Source organism: Labrus bergylta, chromosome 16 (assembly GCF_963930695.1).
Source record: "Labrus bergylta chromosome 16, fLabBer1.1, whole genome shotgun sequence".
Lineage (NCBI taxonomy): Eukaryota > Metazoa > Chordata > Actinopteri > Labriformes > Labridae > Labrus > Labrus bergylta.
The window spans coordinates 13,469,597-13,486,596 of NC_089210.1; the positions used below are offsets into that span (position 1 = coordinate 13,469,597).

The 17,000-nt window shown below is 38.3% G+C and overlaps 1 protein-coding gene across 3 annotated transcripts in view; it reads left to right on the plus strand.

Moving 5' to 3' along the window:
• Positions 1-15,685, plus strand: part of nsfa (N-ethylmaleimide-sensitive factor a) — a 36,534-nt gene extending 20,849 nt beyond the window's left edge. For 2 of the 3 annotated variants that reach the window (XM_065964654.1, XM_065964653.1), the window contains 19 exons: positions 2,399-2,498; positions 2,620-2,659; positions 2,769-2,935; positions 3,075-3,182; positions 4,017-4,092; positions 4,648-4,803; positions 5,419-5,618; positions 5,712-5,877; positions 6,558-6,632; positions 7,468-7,655; positions 8,425-8,520; positions 8,603-8,759; positions 9,229-9,362; positions 9,543-9,689; positions 10,457-10,591; positions 10,925-11,038; positions 11,777-11,832; positions 12,203-12,260; positions 14,452-15,685. In XM_065964654.1, coding sequence (XP_065820726.1) covers positions 2,399-2,498; positions 2,620-2,659; positions 2,769-2,935; positions 3,075-3,182; positions 4,017-4,092; positions 4,648-4,803; positions 5,419-5,618; positions 5,712-5,877; positions 6,558-6,632; positions 7,468-7,655; positions 8,425-8,520; positions 8,603-8,759; positions 9,229-9,362; positions 9,543-9,689; positions 10,457-10,591; positions 10,925-11,038; positions 11,777-11,832; positions 12,203-12,233 — 2,146 coding nt within the window. In that variant the 3' untranslated portion in view covers positions 12,234-12,260; positions 14,452-15,685. The remainder of the gene's footprint in view (positions 1-2,398; positions 2,499-2,619; positions 2,660-2,768; positions 2,936-3,074; positions 3,183-4,016; positions 4,093-4,647; positions 4,804-5,418; positions 5,619-5,711; positions 5,878-6,557; positions 6,633-7,467; positions 7,656-8,424; positions 8,521-8,602; positions 8,760-9,228; positions 9,363-9,542; positions 9,690-10,456; positions 10,592-10,924; positions 11,039-11,776; positions 11,833-12,202; positions 12,261-14,451) is intronic. The other variant, XM_020652045.3, reaches the window with a different exon arrangement.
• The last annotated feature ends 1,315 nt before the right edge of the window (positions 15,686-17,000 follow it).

Here is a 17,000-nt window from a genome sequence, read left to right on the forward strand (position 1 = left end):
GGTCGCAGTCAATCTTATCAGCCTGTATAAGCTGTGATCTGTTTGATAATTCGATTTGCAGGCATACTCAACAAGGATAAAATGATGATTTTTGATCAAATCTGTAGTATCAGCTGCTTTTCTTTCTTACAGGAAAATTAAAAATGTCTATCCTACACACTTAAAGGAGATCTATTATGCTGATCCATTGTTAAATACATATATATAATGTTATGATGTTGGATGTCCATACTAAACCTCTGCAAAGTTTTTTTAAATAGAAGATACACAGTTGTTGTCATAATCCCTGGGCGTGGTTTCCCGCTGTTCTGAACAAAGTGTGATGACAACAATCTTTGAGATGCATTTCTTAATTAGTTTGAAATAAGAATATAAGTCCTGTTACTACTGTATGTTCAGTATGTGCTGCTTCATAGCCTTTCCTTGTGGTTCTAAGTCACATAAATAAAGTAAAATAATGTTAAATTAAATGTAAATTAACACTAATTCAAACCGTAAGCTCTTGTTGCCTTTTGAGATGACATAGGTGAATAAGGTTTGTGCAGATTTATTAATCTTTGTTAATCATAGGATTTTAGGAAAAAAAAAATGTTCTACAAGACGCCACTTTAGCTGAGTTGGCGTAGCTTGCTTCGGGGTGAAGGGGCTCTAGATTCCCCTCTGACAATCAGCCGTTTCCTGCATGTTTACCCATTCGCTCCTCTAAATAAATAAACTAACTCTCGTGGTTCTGTCATCAAATCTAGACATGAAACAGCCAAGCATCTCTGCAATCATTCTCTCATCCATCCAACCACACACTTATCTTATCACCCACTTTGTCATCAATCATAGAGCCAAAGAAAGAAAGTCATTTTCTGCTATTTTTAACCTTTGCATCACCAGGGCAAGCTGTAAGCTGCAAAGCACATTGATTTCATTGAATGTCTACATTGTGTTGTTTCCTTGTCAGACAGTTTTGTGTCACTGTAAAAATAAGAGCCTTTTGCACACTGCGGCATGATAAGCATTCAGAAACGTAAAATCCTCTGGGTGCTTTTATCTCTTTGTGCGGATACAAAAATATAAATGAAAAAAAACCAAGAGATGTGATTGACCTGCTGACAGACAAATGTTAGCAGAAGGATTGCTCCATGCTCACTGCAGCACCATGTGTGCATGTACAGAAGTATTCTTGCAAACTAAGGCTCATTAAACAACGTGAACACATTTGAAAAATGACGGTGCTTAAAATAAATGTGTGACCTGAGAAAGTCCTCCTCTTCTACTGCCATGGCAACTGCAGCCTTGTCTTTATCATTCAGAACCACCGAGCAGTGATGTAGGTTTTTTGTCTGTTAGAATGACACCAAACGGATATTCTAGTTTTATCACTTTTCATAGCCATGAGTGGATGCTGAAAATCATATTCTGCTAAAAGATGCTATCCAGTTATAGCTTAAAGAATCATCCTCAGTGGCCTCTACCTGCAAGGTCTGAATCTTTGAACTGAAGGAGCTAGCGGTGGAATACATTCCAAAAGCATCAACCTTTCAGAGATGGGTTTTTGTTCTGTGTGAAGCAGACTGCAACAAACCCTCTTTACAAGCTCAGTATAAAACCGCTTCACTTACAGAATAGAAGATACTGGTATCCTGGTAACTGTCAAGTATCAACCAATTAAATCTGCCCCGCAAATCCTCGAGTAAAAGACCAATACATCGTGCTGCAGGGTCCGTAAACACACCTCACCTCCTGAGACATGACCTGGAGTAGAGTAGATAAATCTATGCTAAATCTGAAAGGTACCTCAGTTTTGTTTCATCAGGCAGCGATCGGCAATGAACAGACAGACAAAGAACATCAGATAACTAACTGATCCATAAACCTCATCAATAGGTGGTGGAGACAAATAAAGAGCAAAGCTGAGACCTATTATTGGGCTTTTATTTGGCAAGGGGTTGTCAGCAAAGCACTAATTAAATGAAAACATTGCTTCATGTTAGCTGGATCAAAAAGGCAATTATCTGCTAAAACGCAAGCTAAAGGATAAAAAGTCTGTTATCGCAGCTTTTATCCCTTTAGAGTAATAAGAAAGAATAGTTAGAACATGTGAGGTAGGGGCGCTGGTGGCGCAGTGGTTGGTGCCCATGTGTGGAGGCTATAGTCCTCCAAGCGGGCGGCCCAGGTTCAAGTCCCACGTGTGGCTCCTTTTCCACATGTCAGGCCCAAAAAGCCGCCAAAAAAAGAATATATAAGGTAGTTATATTTAAAGATGAATTGGTTTTAGCAAAAGTTACAAAGACATAGTCATCACGTCAATGTCCCTCGTATGCTAAAAAACAAACAAACAAACATTATAACCAGGGTTCAATTGTCTCCTCTCTCTCTCTCTCTCTTTCTCTCTCTCTCTCTTCAGAAATGTGACTGTGAAGACCACACCCAACCACAAGTTTGTGTTTACAGTAAAGACCCACCACACTGTGGCACCTGGAAGCATCGCCTTCAGCCTTCCGCAGGTACACACACACACACACACACACACACACACACACACATACAAACACTTGCACACATATTGATACTTATATTTGTCTTTATGGTGCTGAGTTTTTCCTAATCTGTCCTCCCCCTATCTAGAGGAAATGGGCCGGCCTCTCCATTGGCCAAGAGGTGGAAGGTAAATAATCATTTTGATCGCTGTGAATGATCGTTTATACAACAGAACATGGCAGGCTCTTTTGTTGTAATGGACTTTTTTTTTTTTTAAAAGCCTGTCTGTCTTTCAGTGGCCAACTACAACTTTGATAAGTCCAAACAGTGCATCGGCTCGATGACAATTGAAATCGACTTCTTGCAAAAGAAGAGCACTGACACCTCCCCCTACGACTCCGACAAGATGGCTGCTGAGTTTATCCAACAGTTCAACAACCAGGCTTTCTCTGTTACCCAGCAGGTTCATATTCACGTCACATATACTCACACATCTACACATATTAATACAAAGATGGGACACAATCATACATGATAGTGTATATTTTGCCCTCTGGTGTATATGTGTTTTAACATCCTCTTGCTTTTTCTCGCTTTCTCAGCTGGTGTTTAGCTTCTGTGACAAGTTGTTTGGCCTGATGGTGAAGGATATCGAGGCCATGGACGCCAGCATCCTCAAAGGAGAACCAGCTTCTGGGAAGAAACAAAAGGTACCTGGTACCTTGTTATTTATGTGGTTTGAGTGATTTATGATACAAACCTTTGTAAGCAAGATCTCAGTTTGTAATAAAACCACTTTCTTTAATCGTGATTTTTTTATCAGATAAGTTCACCTGTCCTGTTCACAACAGTACATCTGTCATACAACGAAACCCCTCCTGACAAACATGATGATGAACCTTTTCATTTAAATAGTAAAGGTTCCAAGAGAATCTGGGTTGCCATTCACTCCTGCTACGTCATGTCACCTGATGAATAATTCATTTCACTTTTGAATTACATTTTCAACCTTATATACGCACGTCTCTGTGGTAAAGAGGAGTGTCCCTAGCCTCAATTAATTGCATTAGGTTCATTATTTATTCATGCACATTAAATATGGTGGCCCCTGATGGACACATTCAGCCGCAGATATGCAAATGTTGAGAAAAACACGCTTCAGATTCAAAAACTCTTCAACGCGGATAACACATTTTTGGAATACTTAGAATAACAGAAGTAAAGAACAAAACCAGAATTTGATCTCAGTCGGCGGAGGAAATAAATTCTTTGTTTTGTGTTGTTTAAGACGTACTACATGTATGTTTATTTGAATTTTGATAGTTTCCACATTTTCTCATGCATTTAATCAATGTTGGTTCTTTTACCCTTGTTGTTTCATCCATTGCAACCACGGTGCATTATTATTCCACAGATCGATGAGATACCTTTTCCAGCTGGTTTTTAGCAGACTTACTGTAGGCTAACATTTCTAAATGATGAGACGCTCACAGGAACACACGGTGAAGCATTTGTGTTTCAATCAACTCTTTTATCTCTGACAGATTGATGTCGGGCTGATGGTGGGAAACAGCCAGGTGGTTTTTGAGAAGGCTGAAAGTTCATCCCTCACACTAGTCGGTATGTTCCTAATTTGTTACTACAGGGGGATGAAATATTTCCCCAAACTTTGCTGACCTCAGGATAGATCAAATGAAGAAGAATATTTAACTTAATTAGGGGGGGGGGGGGTCAACATGGTCAGAACCATTTTCTATTATTTTATTTTGGATGATTTTATAGAAATAGGAAAAGTGATATATTTCCATTTTGTTTATGCATCAAAAAACTCAAATAGGAGGGCCAACATAAGAGTCCATTTTCTATTTCCTCCACAGGATGGCAGTAACATTAGAGTAATTTGTAAAGGACTCCACTCCCTTTTTCTACCAAGGAAGAGAGAGACGTCCAAATTCCAGTTCACTTATTAGTTATGGTTTTACAAACATAATTGAATTACCAGAAAAGACCTCCATCTGTTACATCAAATAACATCTTCAAACGTGGTTTATGTCTAGAACTCTCTTTACCAAATAATCCACTTCATCTTCATGTTGTAGCATCACTAAAATAAATACATGTGTGAATTTTTGGCCACATAATTTTTGCTTTGTTTTTATTTATTTCTTTTTAAAGGTAAGGCAAAAACTAAGGAGGCACGACAGACAATCATCAACCCAGACTGGAACTTTGAGAAGATGGGAATTGGAGGTCTGGACAAGGAGTTCTCCGACATTTTCCGCAGAGCCTTTGCTTCCCGAGTGTTTCCCCCTGACATTGTGGAGCAGATGGGTGAGAAATACTCAGTTTTATTATTCTTATATTTACCTTTACATACCTGATCACCTTGTTTTATTGTAGATTTTGTTACTCCATATCCACTATCATTTAGTCGTCTATCCGCAACTTGTCACAAGTCTTTGCTTTTCTCTGCATGAGAGGCGTACATGTAATACAGTTACTTTCTTTTGATGTGGGGTTTTCTCTAAATCAACAAACGTTTGGGTTTGCTGGACGTACATGGACAATAAAATTGTTCATAGTATATTCCCACATGCAGAAAAACTCAATATACAGTTATTAAGTGTGCGACGACGCGCAACAGCAGTTTTTTCTTCCATAAATGTATGAACACAGTTTCTTACACACACAAAGACAATATCATGCTATTTTTCTGATTTTCTGATAAGGCTCTGAGAACATAATGCAATAATATAACTTAACATCTAAACATCTTCCCCCTTGCATTCATTTTCCACTATTCTCTTCTGCCTCAACGCTGTTTTTTCATCTGAATTCTTTATTTAATTATTTCACCCCTCCTGTGCCACATCTGACTGTTGTGTCCTTCCATTTCTTGTCTCTCTCTCTCTTCCCTTCTGTCTTTTTCGTCTTTCTTTGTTCTAGGGTGTAAGCACGTGAAGGGTATTTTGCTGTTTGGGCCGCCAGGCTGTGGTAAAACACTGATGGCCAGGCAGATCGGCAAGATGCTGAATGCCCGGGAGCCGAAGATCGTCAACGGCCCTGAGATCCTCAACAAGTATGTAGGAGAGTCTGAGGCCAACATCCGCAAACTGTTCGCTGACGCAGAGGACGAGCAGAAAAGGGTGAGGCTGCTCAGTGTCCTTAGCTTCATCTGTGCTTGTTTTTAAAAAAAGATAGAAAAGGGGAATAATTACCTTTTAATAAAATGTTTCCAGTTGGGAGCCAACAGCGGCCTTCATATCCTCATCTTTGATGAGCTGGATGCCATCTGCAAGCAGAGAGGAACAGGCGCCAGCAGCACTGGCGTGCATGACACTGTGGTCAACCAGCTGCTGTCTAAGATCGACGGCGTGGAGCAGCTCAACAACATCCTGGTTATCGGTCAGTAGCATCAGAGGGAACAGATTCACTGATACATCTCACATTAGAGTCAACTGGAATACTTTCATCCAATGAGTGAGCAGACGAGAGCTCTGTAGAATTCTGAAATTTTCAACAGTCATCATTTGTAAGGGATGACACTGCCACCACTCAGTGCTCACATGCACAGTGAACGGCTGCTTTGTAGTTGTCCTTTGTGATAGAAAAAGTTGCAGTCAATCATTCCATGATGATTGTAATGCTGCTAAAGACAGAGCTGTCAATCAACAACGACAAATCCAACAATGAGAGAACCAGAAGTTAACACCCGCCCTCTAGAAGGGTTCAACATGTGACAAAGGTAGAAGTTCCAGATACCCAATATTGTGTGATTTGTTGTTTTTAGTGTCCAAAAATTGAAATAAAAATAAAGAACAGATGTTAACATCATAGTTAACAAACATTTTGATCGGCCTCATGAGATTTAAGAACTGCAGCGACAAAAACCTTCTAACGGTACAATCTTTTGGTTTTGGCTAAATTTTGTTAACATAAAGATACACTGAGTACAGATGTCAACACATCATGTATATTTGTTTCTTCAGAGATGCCTTCCCACTGGTTATTGTAATGCAGGGACATCATATCATCGATGAGTTCTAGCTTTCTTCAGTTACATTTTGCTTTTTCTTTATCTCCAGGTATGACAAACAGGCCTGACTTGATAGACGACGCCCTGATGAGGCCTGGCAGGTTTGAGGTCAAGATGGAAATTGGTGAGCAATTTTAGACCTTCTTTTGTTCTCTTTTTTAATTTATGTTCTCCATTCTTTGGTTTATTTCTTTTTCTTTCTTATCTTTTACAAAATCCTTGAATTCTGTATTTCTTTGAATATATTGGATTACTTTATTTTTGTAAATCTTAAACAACCATAAATGTATTCTTGTTTATTCTTACTCTGTTTATTCTCTGATGACAGCTTGAGGTGTATGAAAACATTATATGTCGTTAAACTGACTTTAATATGAGATGAAAAATGTACAAAAACAAACATTCATGTTAGCACTCCATCCTGCCCACTAAACTCTGCCAATGAAAGGCGTCTGATCCAACCTTCACAACAGCACCCAAAGAAGCTAACTAGTCTCCTCTGTTGCCTCCTGGTGGTGGAACCAACTTTCAAACTCCATTCGATCTGCAGAGTCCCTTTGCACCTTTAAGGAAAAGCTAAACACCCAGCTCTTTTCATGAATACCTACAGCCTTAATGATGATGATGACGATGATTTTGATATTATTGATGATGATGATGATGACGATGGTTTTGTTTGATAGCAACGATTTTAAAAGGGTTTCCATGCTGATGCTAGAACTTTGTTCAGTGCTTTGTCTCTGTGCATTGCTTGTGTTGTACTTACTCTCTGATGTACGTCCCTTTGGATAAAAGCGTCTGCTAAATGAATATTTTCCCTTTGACATGTTTATTACAGCTTTTGCTATTTCATTTCTTTACGTATTTCCCTCTCTCCTTTTAACTCTTCTTCTCATACACACCCCTGTGACTCTTTTCTTCTTTCTCTGTCCCTTGCTGCTTTATTGTCTAACCTCCAGGTCTGCCTGACGAGAAGGGCCGTGTGCAGATCTTGAACATTCACACCAACAAGATGCGAAGCTTTGACCTGCTCGCTCAGGATGTCGACATAAAGGAGCTGGCTGCTGAGACCAAGAACTACAGCGGTGCTGAGCTGGAGGGGCTGGTCAGGGCTGCTCAGTCCACTGCTATGAACCGACATATCAAGGTCAATTGACACATTCACATACTCAGAGCTGAACAGAAGGGATTAGTAGATGTGCGACTGTGGGAATGAGCAGCAAAAAGCAATGTGTACAACTAATAACTCCTATAAATCAAGAAGTGGCTCTTCAGTTAGAAAAGTTTGCAAGTTGGTCTTGCACGTGATCTTATTCTTTTGAACTGGTTTACAACTCTTTCGTACCATCGAGCTGAGCTAAAGAATTGCATTGTTCACGGTTGTAGCAGACCTTAATTGCTATACACAGCGTGGTATTACTATCACTGGAATTCTCTCAACTTGACCAATTTGTGTTGAAAACCTGCAGATACAGACAAAAAACTTTTCAAAATAAAAAGACTTAAAGGAGCAATATGTAAGATATATACTGAATTAAATCATAAAATTACCTTACTATATCATCAGACATTAAGGAAACATGCTATGTGGAAGTGCTGGCTTCTCTGACAACAGTGCACCATCCAGTATGTCCTCCTTCTAACTTTAGATTTCGGTCCTGAATGGTCTCTATTTGTGAATACCTGGTGCATATACATCCAAGGCTCTAATATTTTCTTTTCCAGCTTCCTGCTGCCCCTTTATTGCCCACTTATTATTACAGCTTTTGTTGTTTCTTACTTTGAAGCTCTTTCCAGCCAGTTAAAACAGTTTACTGTGGACAGTGAGTTAACTAGAGTTCATATGTGTAACTGGCTGAATGATCCTTTTCCTGAGTAGATTTTTTGCTTATTTGTTTGTGTTCATTCTTTTCCAGGCAACATCTACAGTGGAAGTGGACATGGAGAAGGCTGAGAAGCTGCGGGTTACCAGAAACGACTTCATGGGATCCCTGAACAATGACATCAAACCTGTATGTACCACGCCTTTCTTACATTCACTGTACTGCAGAACACAGCGTTACAATCCTCTGATGCCCTCCTCGTTTTATTCAGGCATTTGGTACAAATGCAGAAGACTACTCCAGCTACATCATGAACGGTATCATCAAATGGGGCGATCCCGTCTCTCATGTCCTGGATGACGGAGAGCTGCTGGTGCAGCAGACCAAAAACAGTGATCGCACACCACTGGTGGCGGTGTTATTGGAAGGTATTAAGTTATATATACAGTAAAACTACTGTGAAGTGCATTAAACTATCATGAAAAATACACTTGATCCACTATTTAGACGAATATGGTGTATAACTGAATAAATGGTGGTGTTTTCATGTCTGACTGTCAGCAAGTTTAATCCAGTTTCTTGGTTTTTCTTTATGTCCCTGACATTATCATCACCATATTCCAGATCATAAGATCAATCCAAAGATGCACACCATTCCAATAATGTGTGTGTTAATCTTATACATGCCATACTACAGAGTCTTGCAATGAAACAAAAAAAAAGCTGCACAATGCAATGAGAAAAAAGTCCTTTTGTTAAATTGCGTTCAAATACAGTGAACTTGCTCATTGGCACTAAGTGACTCGAGGCACCCAAACTTATACCCAGCTTCAGCTTCACTCATACACATACATACCCAAGCAGACTGTAAATCTTACCTTGTCATACGTCCCACAGGTCCACCCCACAGTGGGAAGACAGCCTTGGCAGCACAGATTGCAGAGGACTCAGAGTTCCCATTCATTAAGATCTGCTCTCCAGACAAGATGATTGGACACTCCGAGATCTCCAAGTGCCAGGCAATCAAAAAGGTAAAGAAAAAAAAAAAAAAAAGGGTAAAGTGACAGCTAATGGAATTAATTTATTCTATTCAAGCACTCCTTCCTTTTTACACGGAATCCTCCCTTTGTTGTTTCCGTCCATTAATTCCTTCCTGCCTTTATTTCCCTGAAACATTTCTTGCTTCGTTTGTCCCTCCCCCTTTTTTAAAGGTCTTTGATGATGCGTACAAGTCCCAGCTCAGCTGTGTGGTGGTGGATGACATTGAGCGTCTGCTGGATTATGTCCCCATCGGGCCTCGTTTCTCCAACCTGGTCCTCCAGGCCCTGCTGGTGCTGCTGAAAAAGGCTCCACCAAAGGTCAGGTTCGATTAACAATGTTACTATAAAGCACAAAATACCCACACTAACAATGAATTAAACATACAGCCAAGTGTTTTCTGTGATTTATCTCACGCCTTTGGGTGTAGAACTCAACTGTAAAAAAAAAAAAAAAAAATTACAACAATTAAAGACAAAGAAGTAATGTCAAATTCCACATCTATTTCACTCATCAAAGCCTGTTATTGCTTTTTGGGAGTTGAACTGATTCTGTTTGGAGGATGACGATCCTGAGAAGATATAACACCAGAGCTCCCATTAAATATCTATATACTTCATTTTATTGGTTTTTAATATAATGCTGTTTGCCTTTTTGCAGAGAAAAAAAAATCCATTCCACTGTCTTAACAGTTAGAGGACAGGAGCGATTAGACTCAACTTATTATAAAGACTGTAAACACAGAAAGAGCTAGCTCCTGATAAATATATAAAAAAACTGAAATTCCAAAATGACATAAACAGAGGTAGCCCAGCTGTTTCCCATGTTTTCACTCATAATGCTTAAGGCTCTTGTCTATCAATTATTACCCAGATTATTCTTTTGCTATCAAGTCTGTTGCAAAGTGTTTTCATTTATTGTTTCTGTGCTCATTTTATGCTGCATCAAGAAATACTGTAATTTCTCTGAATCTTTCTCTGAATATTGGAATCAGAACTTAACATGTTATCATCAAATGCTGGAGATGTGTTTTTATTCATCTTATGGTTACCTAATTAAACGAGGAGTCATTTAACGTGTCCTGCAGGGTCGCAAGCTGCTCATCATCGGCACCACCAGCAGGAAGGATGTGCTACAGGAGATGGAGATGTTGGACGCCTTCAGCACCACCATCCACGTTCCCAACATCTCTACTGGGGAGCAGCTAGTCGACGCTTTAGAGGTACACACACATACACACACACACACACACACACACACACACACACACACACACACACACACACACACACACACACACACACACACACAAAGACACTGACACACACAGCCACTTAATTGGTTGCTTGAAGGTAAAGATGTGAATAATGTGCACTGAACACATACATACATACACACACACACACACACACACACACACGGCATTGTCAGATTTAACTCCATAGCCTTGTTGTATGCAGGAAAATAAAAACATTCTGACTGTAATTACTATGCCCTTAATTAAAAGGATGATTTCACCCGCAGACCTCTCTAATGCCTGTCGTTGTTTCTGTAGCTACTGGGGAGCTTCTCAGACAAAGAGCGGGCTAGCATCGCACAACAGCTCAAAGGGAAGAGAGTCTGGATCGGCATCAAGAAGCTCCTGGTGCTCATTGAGATGTCGCTACAGGTAAACAAGGCTCACCGACCCATTACATGAAAGAAACGACTCAGAAAAGCATCTGACATCAGCTGTTATGTGACACACTGGACACACTGGTTGTTGTTGCCATATATCAGAGAATTTTCATAACTGATGAAGATACACATACAAAAGTAAAGATAACAGGAATTCACATGGTCAAAAGGAATATATATGTTTTACACAATCCTATTGGTACTTAATTTACCTAACTGTATGTAACATTTAAACCATGTTTCTCTGAAAATAAACTTACTCCTCCCAGCTTGTTATTCAATATGAAATTGATTGTAAAAAAAAGGCATAGACATAGAACCTCATGTTTAGGCTGCTCCTCCATTTTAACAACTGAGAAATGTCGTAATTTGAAAGGCAACAGCATGACTGTTATATGTGCATGAGTAAGAACAAACCAGTTTCTGACCCATAACAATAACCAATAAAACTGCATGCAGTTATCTGCAAAATTAGCCTTTAAACATTTATTCAAATAGTCACATTGGCATCATCACAATAGCATTACATATTTCTCTACAGCTGCAACGTGCCTGTAGAATAACATTTTTCACATATAAGCCTCATCTGAGGGAGGCAGGTTGTTTCAAAAAGGACACTGGATTGTGAGCAAGTGGACAAGGATATTGGCACTATTTGTGGGTTATTGGCTTCTACCAGATGATATTAAAACTCTTTGTTTCTCCCTCTGCCTTCTTTCGCTCTCTCCAGATGGACGAGACCTACAGAGTGACCAAGTTCCTGTCTCTGCTCAGAGACGAGGGGGCGTGAGTACAAAGCTCTGCACCAATCAATTTCCCTTTCATCGCTTGTCTATACATGAGCCTTAACCCTTTTCTTTTGTTTTCATTTCTGCATTTTTATGTTTGCGCTCTTATTACCTGGCCAGCTTGTTTTCTTCAGACCATTTTTTGTAGGCTATATAAACACGTACTGTGTATATGAATTTAAACATACATTATTTACAGAACTAATGTGCAGATACTTGCAACATGGCTCAGTAATGTTACTCAGTAATAGGTATTTATTCTGGTGGAAGCAGATGTGGCTAACAGAAAATGCAGCAGAAAATGCTACCAATCAGTGGCCTCTTCTCACTCACCGTTGACTTAAATGGATTTATTTTGCAATCACCAGGTTGAATGAAGGCGATCAAATCCGAATTTAAGCCGTTGGTCGCTCTTGCTGTGCATGGGTAAGGTCAACAGCAAAGCATCAAGACAAGTATGAAGATTAGGCTTACTGAACCTGTAGTTTACCAGTTAGCAATTAGTTTAGCATCCTTTTTTTTTAATGGCTAGAAGTTTAATTGCGGTAAAAGATTTTTATAAATGTTATATTTTGTTTATTTATTACATGATATATTCAATTGTATCATGTCAGCAATTAAATATGTGAGCTAGGCTATGTAACTATAGGCTATGTAACTATAGGCTATGTAACTATAGGCTATGTAACTATAGGCTATGTAACTATAGGCTATGTAACTGCTGAGGGAGAGAAGTCTTCCAATCAGTTCAGTTATATCTATGTAATGTTTGCTAACTTAAGCGCTGACGGTCTATAACAGAAATCGTTGTCTTTTCTTCAACATCAAATCAAATATTTTTTAAGAAAATCATGTTTTATGAAGTTACATAGCCTCGCCCAACAAGTCCATAACCTTCCCCACGCTCTTCCATCTCACATCTCATCCATTATCAAAATGAACATTTAAATGGAATTGTGAAATGTTGTATCATAATTGTATCATAGTATTAGCCTGCCCTTACAGCTGACGTTGTGTTAGATTTGACTTTTTAGCTGTGACATGAAAATCTCAATGCTGCATGTATTGAATTGGTTAGCATTAGCATTAGAGTTATTTTGTTAGCATTAGTGACTCTTATTAGTGTTCTATGTAGCTTTTACAGTTGTAGTTTCTAGTTTAGTCAGGTCTAGGTTAGCGAGGTCAGGTTTCAATTATTTACTAAAATGATATCAATGCATGACTCAATGTAAATTGAAGCACAAGTTGCTGCAAAGAGCTCACTTCTTATATCCATTAATTACTAAGTATAGCAGTTTCATCTTAAACTGAACTTACTGACACAATAATTAGCTTGCATGCATTTGACTGATTACGATTTCAGAGTAAAATAGATCATATTAAAAGGGGTTGAAATATTGACCTGAAACTATAAAACCTATCACACAATCCAAAACATTGCAGAGGAGAGAGACATCTGCACTAGCGGGCTTTGCCTGCTGTTGCCGGGAGCCCAGCCCTGGATCTGTGGAGAAACACAGGATGGAACTTTAAAAAGCTGTCTAGAATTGTGTGAAATGGGTAAACTTTATGATATGTGAATAATCTTTAATATACTTAAACCAAATCATCCGATAAACATGCTAAACCCCTAAATGACCAAACACATTTCTGTTGTTAGTTTATATGATGTTTTTGTTCATCTTTGACTTCTCAAATGCTATTTATAAGTAAATATTTCCCTTTGCAAACAGATGGATGAAATACATACAATTCATACAGAGATCTACATGATGTATAATCGGGGCCCCATTACGTCTTGTTGACAAAGATGCTAACTTTAAATTGAATTGCAAAAGAATACATACATTAAAGGTCACATATTGTGCGGAATACACTTTACCATGTATTTTAACACTACTATGTGTCCTTAGTCTAACTACCAACCCCCAATTATAAGAAAAGTCTGTCCGTCTTTTGCCTGCTCCACTTTTCAGAAAATGTATTCAGGGTAGCTTTGGTGATAATTTAACTTGGCTTTTCGTACATTTTCCCTTTATGACATCACAAAGGGCAGTAACGCCTCCCCCAATATAATCATATGACTTTCATGTATAACCCCAAAACAAACAGTTGTGGATTGTCCTCAAGGCAATCCATAGAAAAATGAAATTTTAGTATGCCCCTCATGTTTAATGATTGATTTAAAACAGACATAAAATTAATTCTTATTTTTTAACAAATAGCCAGTGCAACCTTGTAGATGAGGAGAATCAGGCTTTAGGCCTTCACAATGTTGTTAATAATTTGTGATGGTGTACAAGTATAGAATATTTTCTATTACAGAATAAATAACACAGTAAAAATAAATCAGTAGTCCCAGACATTGATGAGTGATGGTTTCATGTTGTGGCTCTGTTCTTGTTTTATAGCCTGTTAAATCCAGCTCATCGTTTCTTATTTTTATCAAGACTCCGCCCAGTGTTGTGGTGTTGTGTGAGTACATTGGAGTAGGTTGATGGTAGCTTTAAGAGTGCCTCTTTTTAACAGGAAAAATACGAGGGGGAATGACGGAACAATACCCACAGTGAACTTAATCCACGTTTTTCCTCTTTCTTCTGCTTTTTACGTTTTCTAGAGATCGCAAATTCTATGAGTAGAGGAAGGAAGCAAATCAACATGACGCCAATGAAACAAAATGAAGAGGAGGAGGGGGAGAAGAGCTCTTCCTCTTGTGTCTATCCAACCACCGATTCATCCCTCTGTCTATTAACCTGGTCAAAGACAAGACACACAAGTCCTCTTTTCCAAGCATGCTTCCGTGGGCAATATCACTGTCTCACCTTACTCTTACTCATCATCATCGTCATCGTCGTCGTCGACTTCCCTTATCGACATGTCACACCAGTCGAACTGTTACAAACATGTTATCTGTAAAGAAATTGCAATAGATGATTGTAAAAAAAAAGTGCTGTTTTGTGCATCGTGTGTAAAAAAAAAAAAAAAAAAAAAGCCATGTATGTTTTCAGCTGTAGCTATCGTTGTATTTGTTGCATATCTCTTGTTAAAGTTAGTGCGATATGTATCACAAACTCAAGCCGTATAGACAGAAAAACCTCCAAAAATGACACGAAACCCCTGAGCCCTTTGAGTATTTAAGATGTGAATCCAGAGAGGCTTTTAGTGAATGTGTTGTGGCTGTAAACAAAAAGAAGAAGCTGTTCTATGTATAAGTTAACCCTTTAAATATAAAGTATGTAACTTGTTCATGTAAATAGTATATATAGACGAAATACAGTATATGATGACAAGAAATGATCAGTTTGAAATCTATTTCATACTACATCAGTATGATTCTTCTTCCCTATTTCTCTGGAGATGTTAATATTACTACGTTACTGTAATGGTGAAAGTGTGGATTGTTGGATTGTCGGCTTGTCTGTCTGTGTTGCGTACAGTGCAGTTCAGTCGAGCTAGTGTCGCAGAGACAAACTCAGTGTTAACGATTAAAAAAATATTCAGCACTTCTCACATCCAATCAAAAAGACCTTTAGTACTTATATCGGGGGTTCTTCATTAGAACTTTGTGTCGGCAGGTGTGCATGTGAGGAGAACTAACTGCTGTATGTGTTCAGAGTGTGTGTGCTGGTACTTTTGAACGTTAGCATGTGTCTGTATGTGTGAGATTCCAGGTTTAGACAGTCAGTGGTTAATTTGTGGGGTTTTTTCTCATGTCGTGTGTTCAGTGCTTATCGTCCAAAGTTCTTGTTTTGTTCTGATCATTGAAAATGTATGCTGTGTGTGTAAATATATATCAACAACATGCAGATCTATTATTGCAATAAAAAGCACAGATGCACATGAAAAATAAACCGCTCTTTTCTTATTTATTTATTGATCGATGGATATGAAGCGCTGCATGACAATTAAATGGTAAATGGACTTGAGCTTGTATAGTGCTTTTCTAGTCTTCTGACTACTCAAAGCGCTTTTACACCGCATGTCACACCTACCCATTCACACACTGATGGCAGAGGCTTCTATGTAAAGTGACCATCAGAAGTAACATAACCCATTCATACACATCATACGCTGCTGCTGATGAAGCAGTGGGAGCAATTCGGGGTTAAGTGTCTTGCCCAAGGACACATTCAACATACTGCTGCAGGAGCTGGGGATCGAACCCCCAACCTTCCAGTTGAGAGATGACCGGCTCTACTGCTGATCCACAACTGCCCAATTATGAGGTATGTATCTAATAATGGAGTTGAAGTGACTTTCAATGATCCTTTACCTTATGACCCTACTTCATCTCAAATGGAAAATTGGTCCTTTTACTTAAATACATTCATCAGATAGCTGTTAGGGAAGAAATTACATATTCAAATTTCAAACTACATAATTAGTTTATACAACTTGAGTAAGATTCTATGGATTAAATCAATCAAAATATTTACAATATCAAAAATGAGCTTCACCTAGCCAATTCACAATAAGGTAATATTGTGTGTAATGGTGTAATTGTCTCTAGTTGATTATAAAGAAATTATATGAGTTTATGTTGGCATTGTTATCTTGTTATTAACAGAGATCTGAATCCCCTCCATAGATGGTTATTAAAGATATCAAAATAGTGTTACACACTCATCACAACAAACACACCGATTTTAACATTTTTGGGGGGACATCAAATCAACAAAATGATCTGCTTGCAACATGAGGTTTTGTAAAAAAAAGGATCAAAATAGCTCTAACTATAACAGAAAAAAATCCACTTTCTCGTAATTGAAAAAAACAAAATAATGAATGCTTTGGTTTTTTTTACATTTTGATACACATGATTGTTGACTTATTTACTTAGTTTTTAATCACTTGAAAGCAAAGCTTCCACATGTAAATGTCAACATTTAACTCCCTATGTCACTGCAGTTGTTATTTGGCATTGAAACCCTGTATTTAGAAATAATAGGCTATCAAAACGTAAAACATTCCAGAATATAGTTTTTTTTGTGTTTTACTTCAGGTTATGTTTGAACGTAGCCTATCTCATTAACACATATTGAAACATGGAATTGCAGATTTTTTTATTTGACACTGAAACACAACACCATTTGAACGGATGTGGCTAACTATTAAAACAGTTAGCATTCGCTTTTTTTTATTTTTTTTATTTTATTAAACATTTCA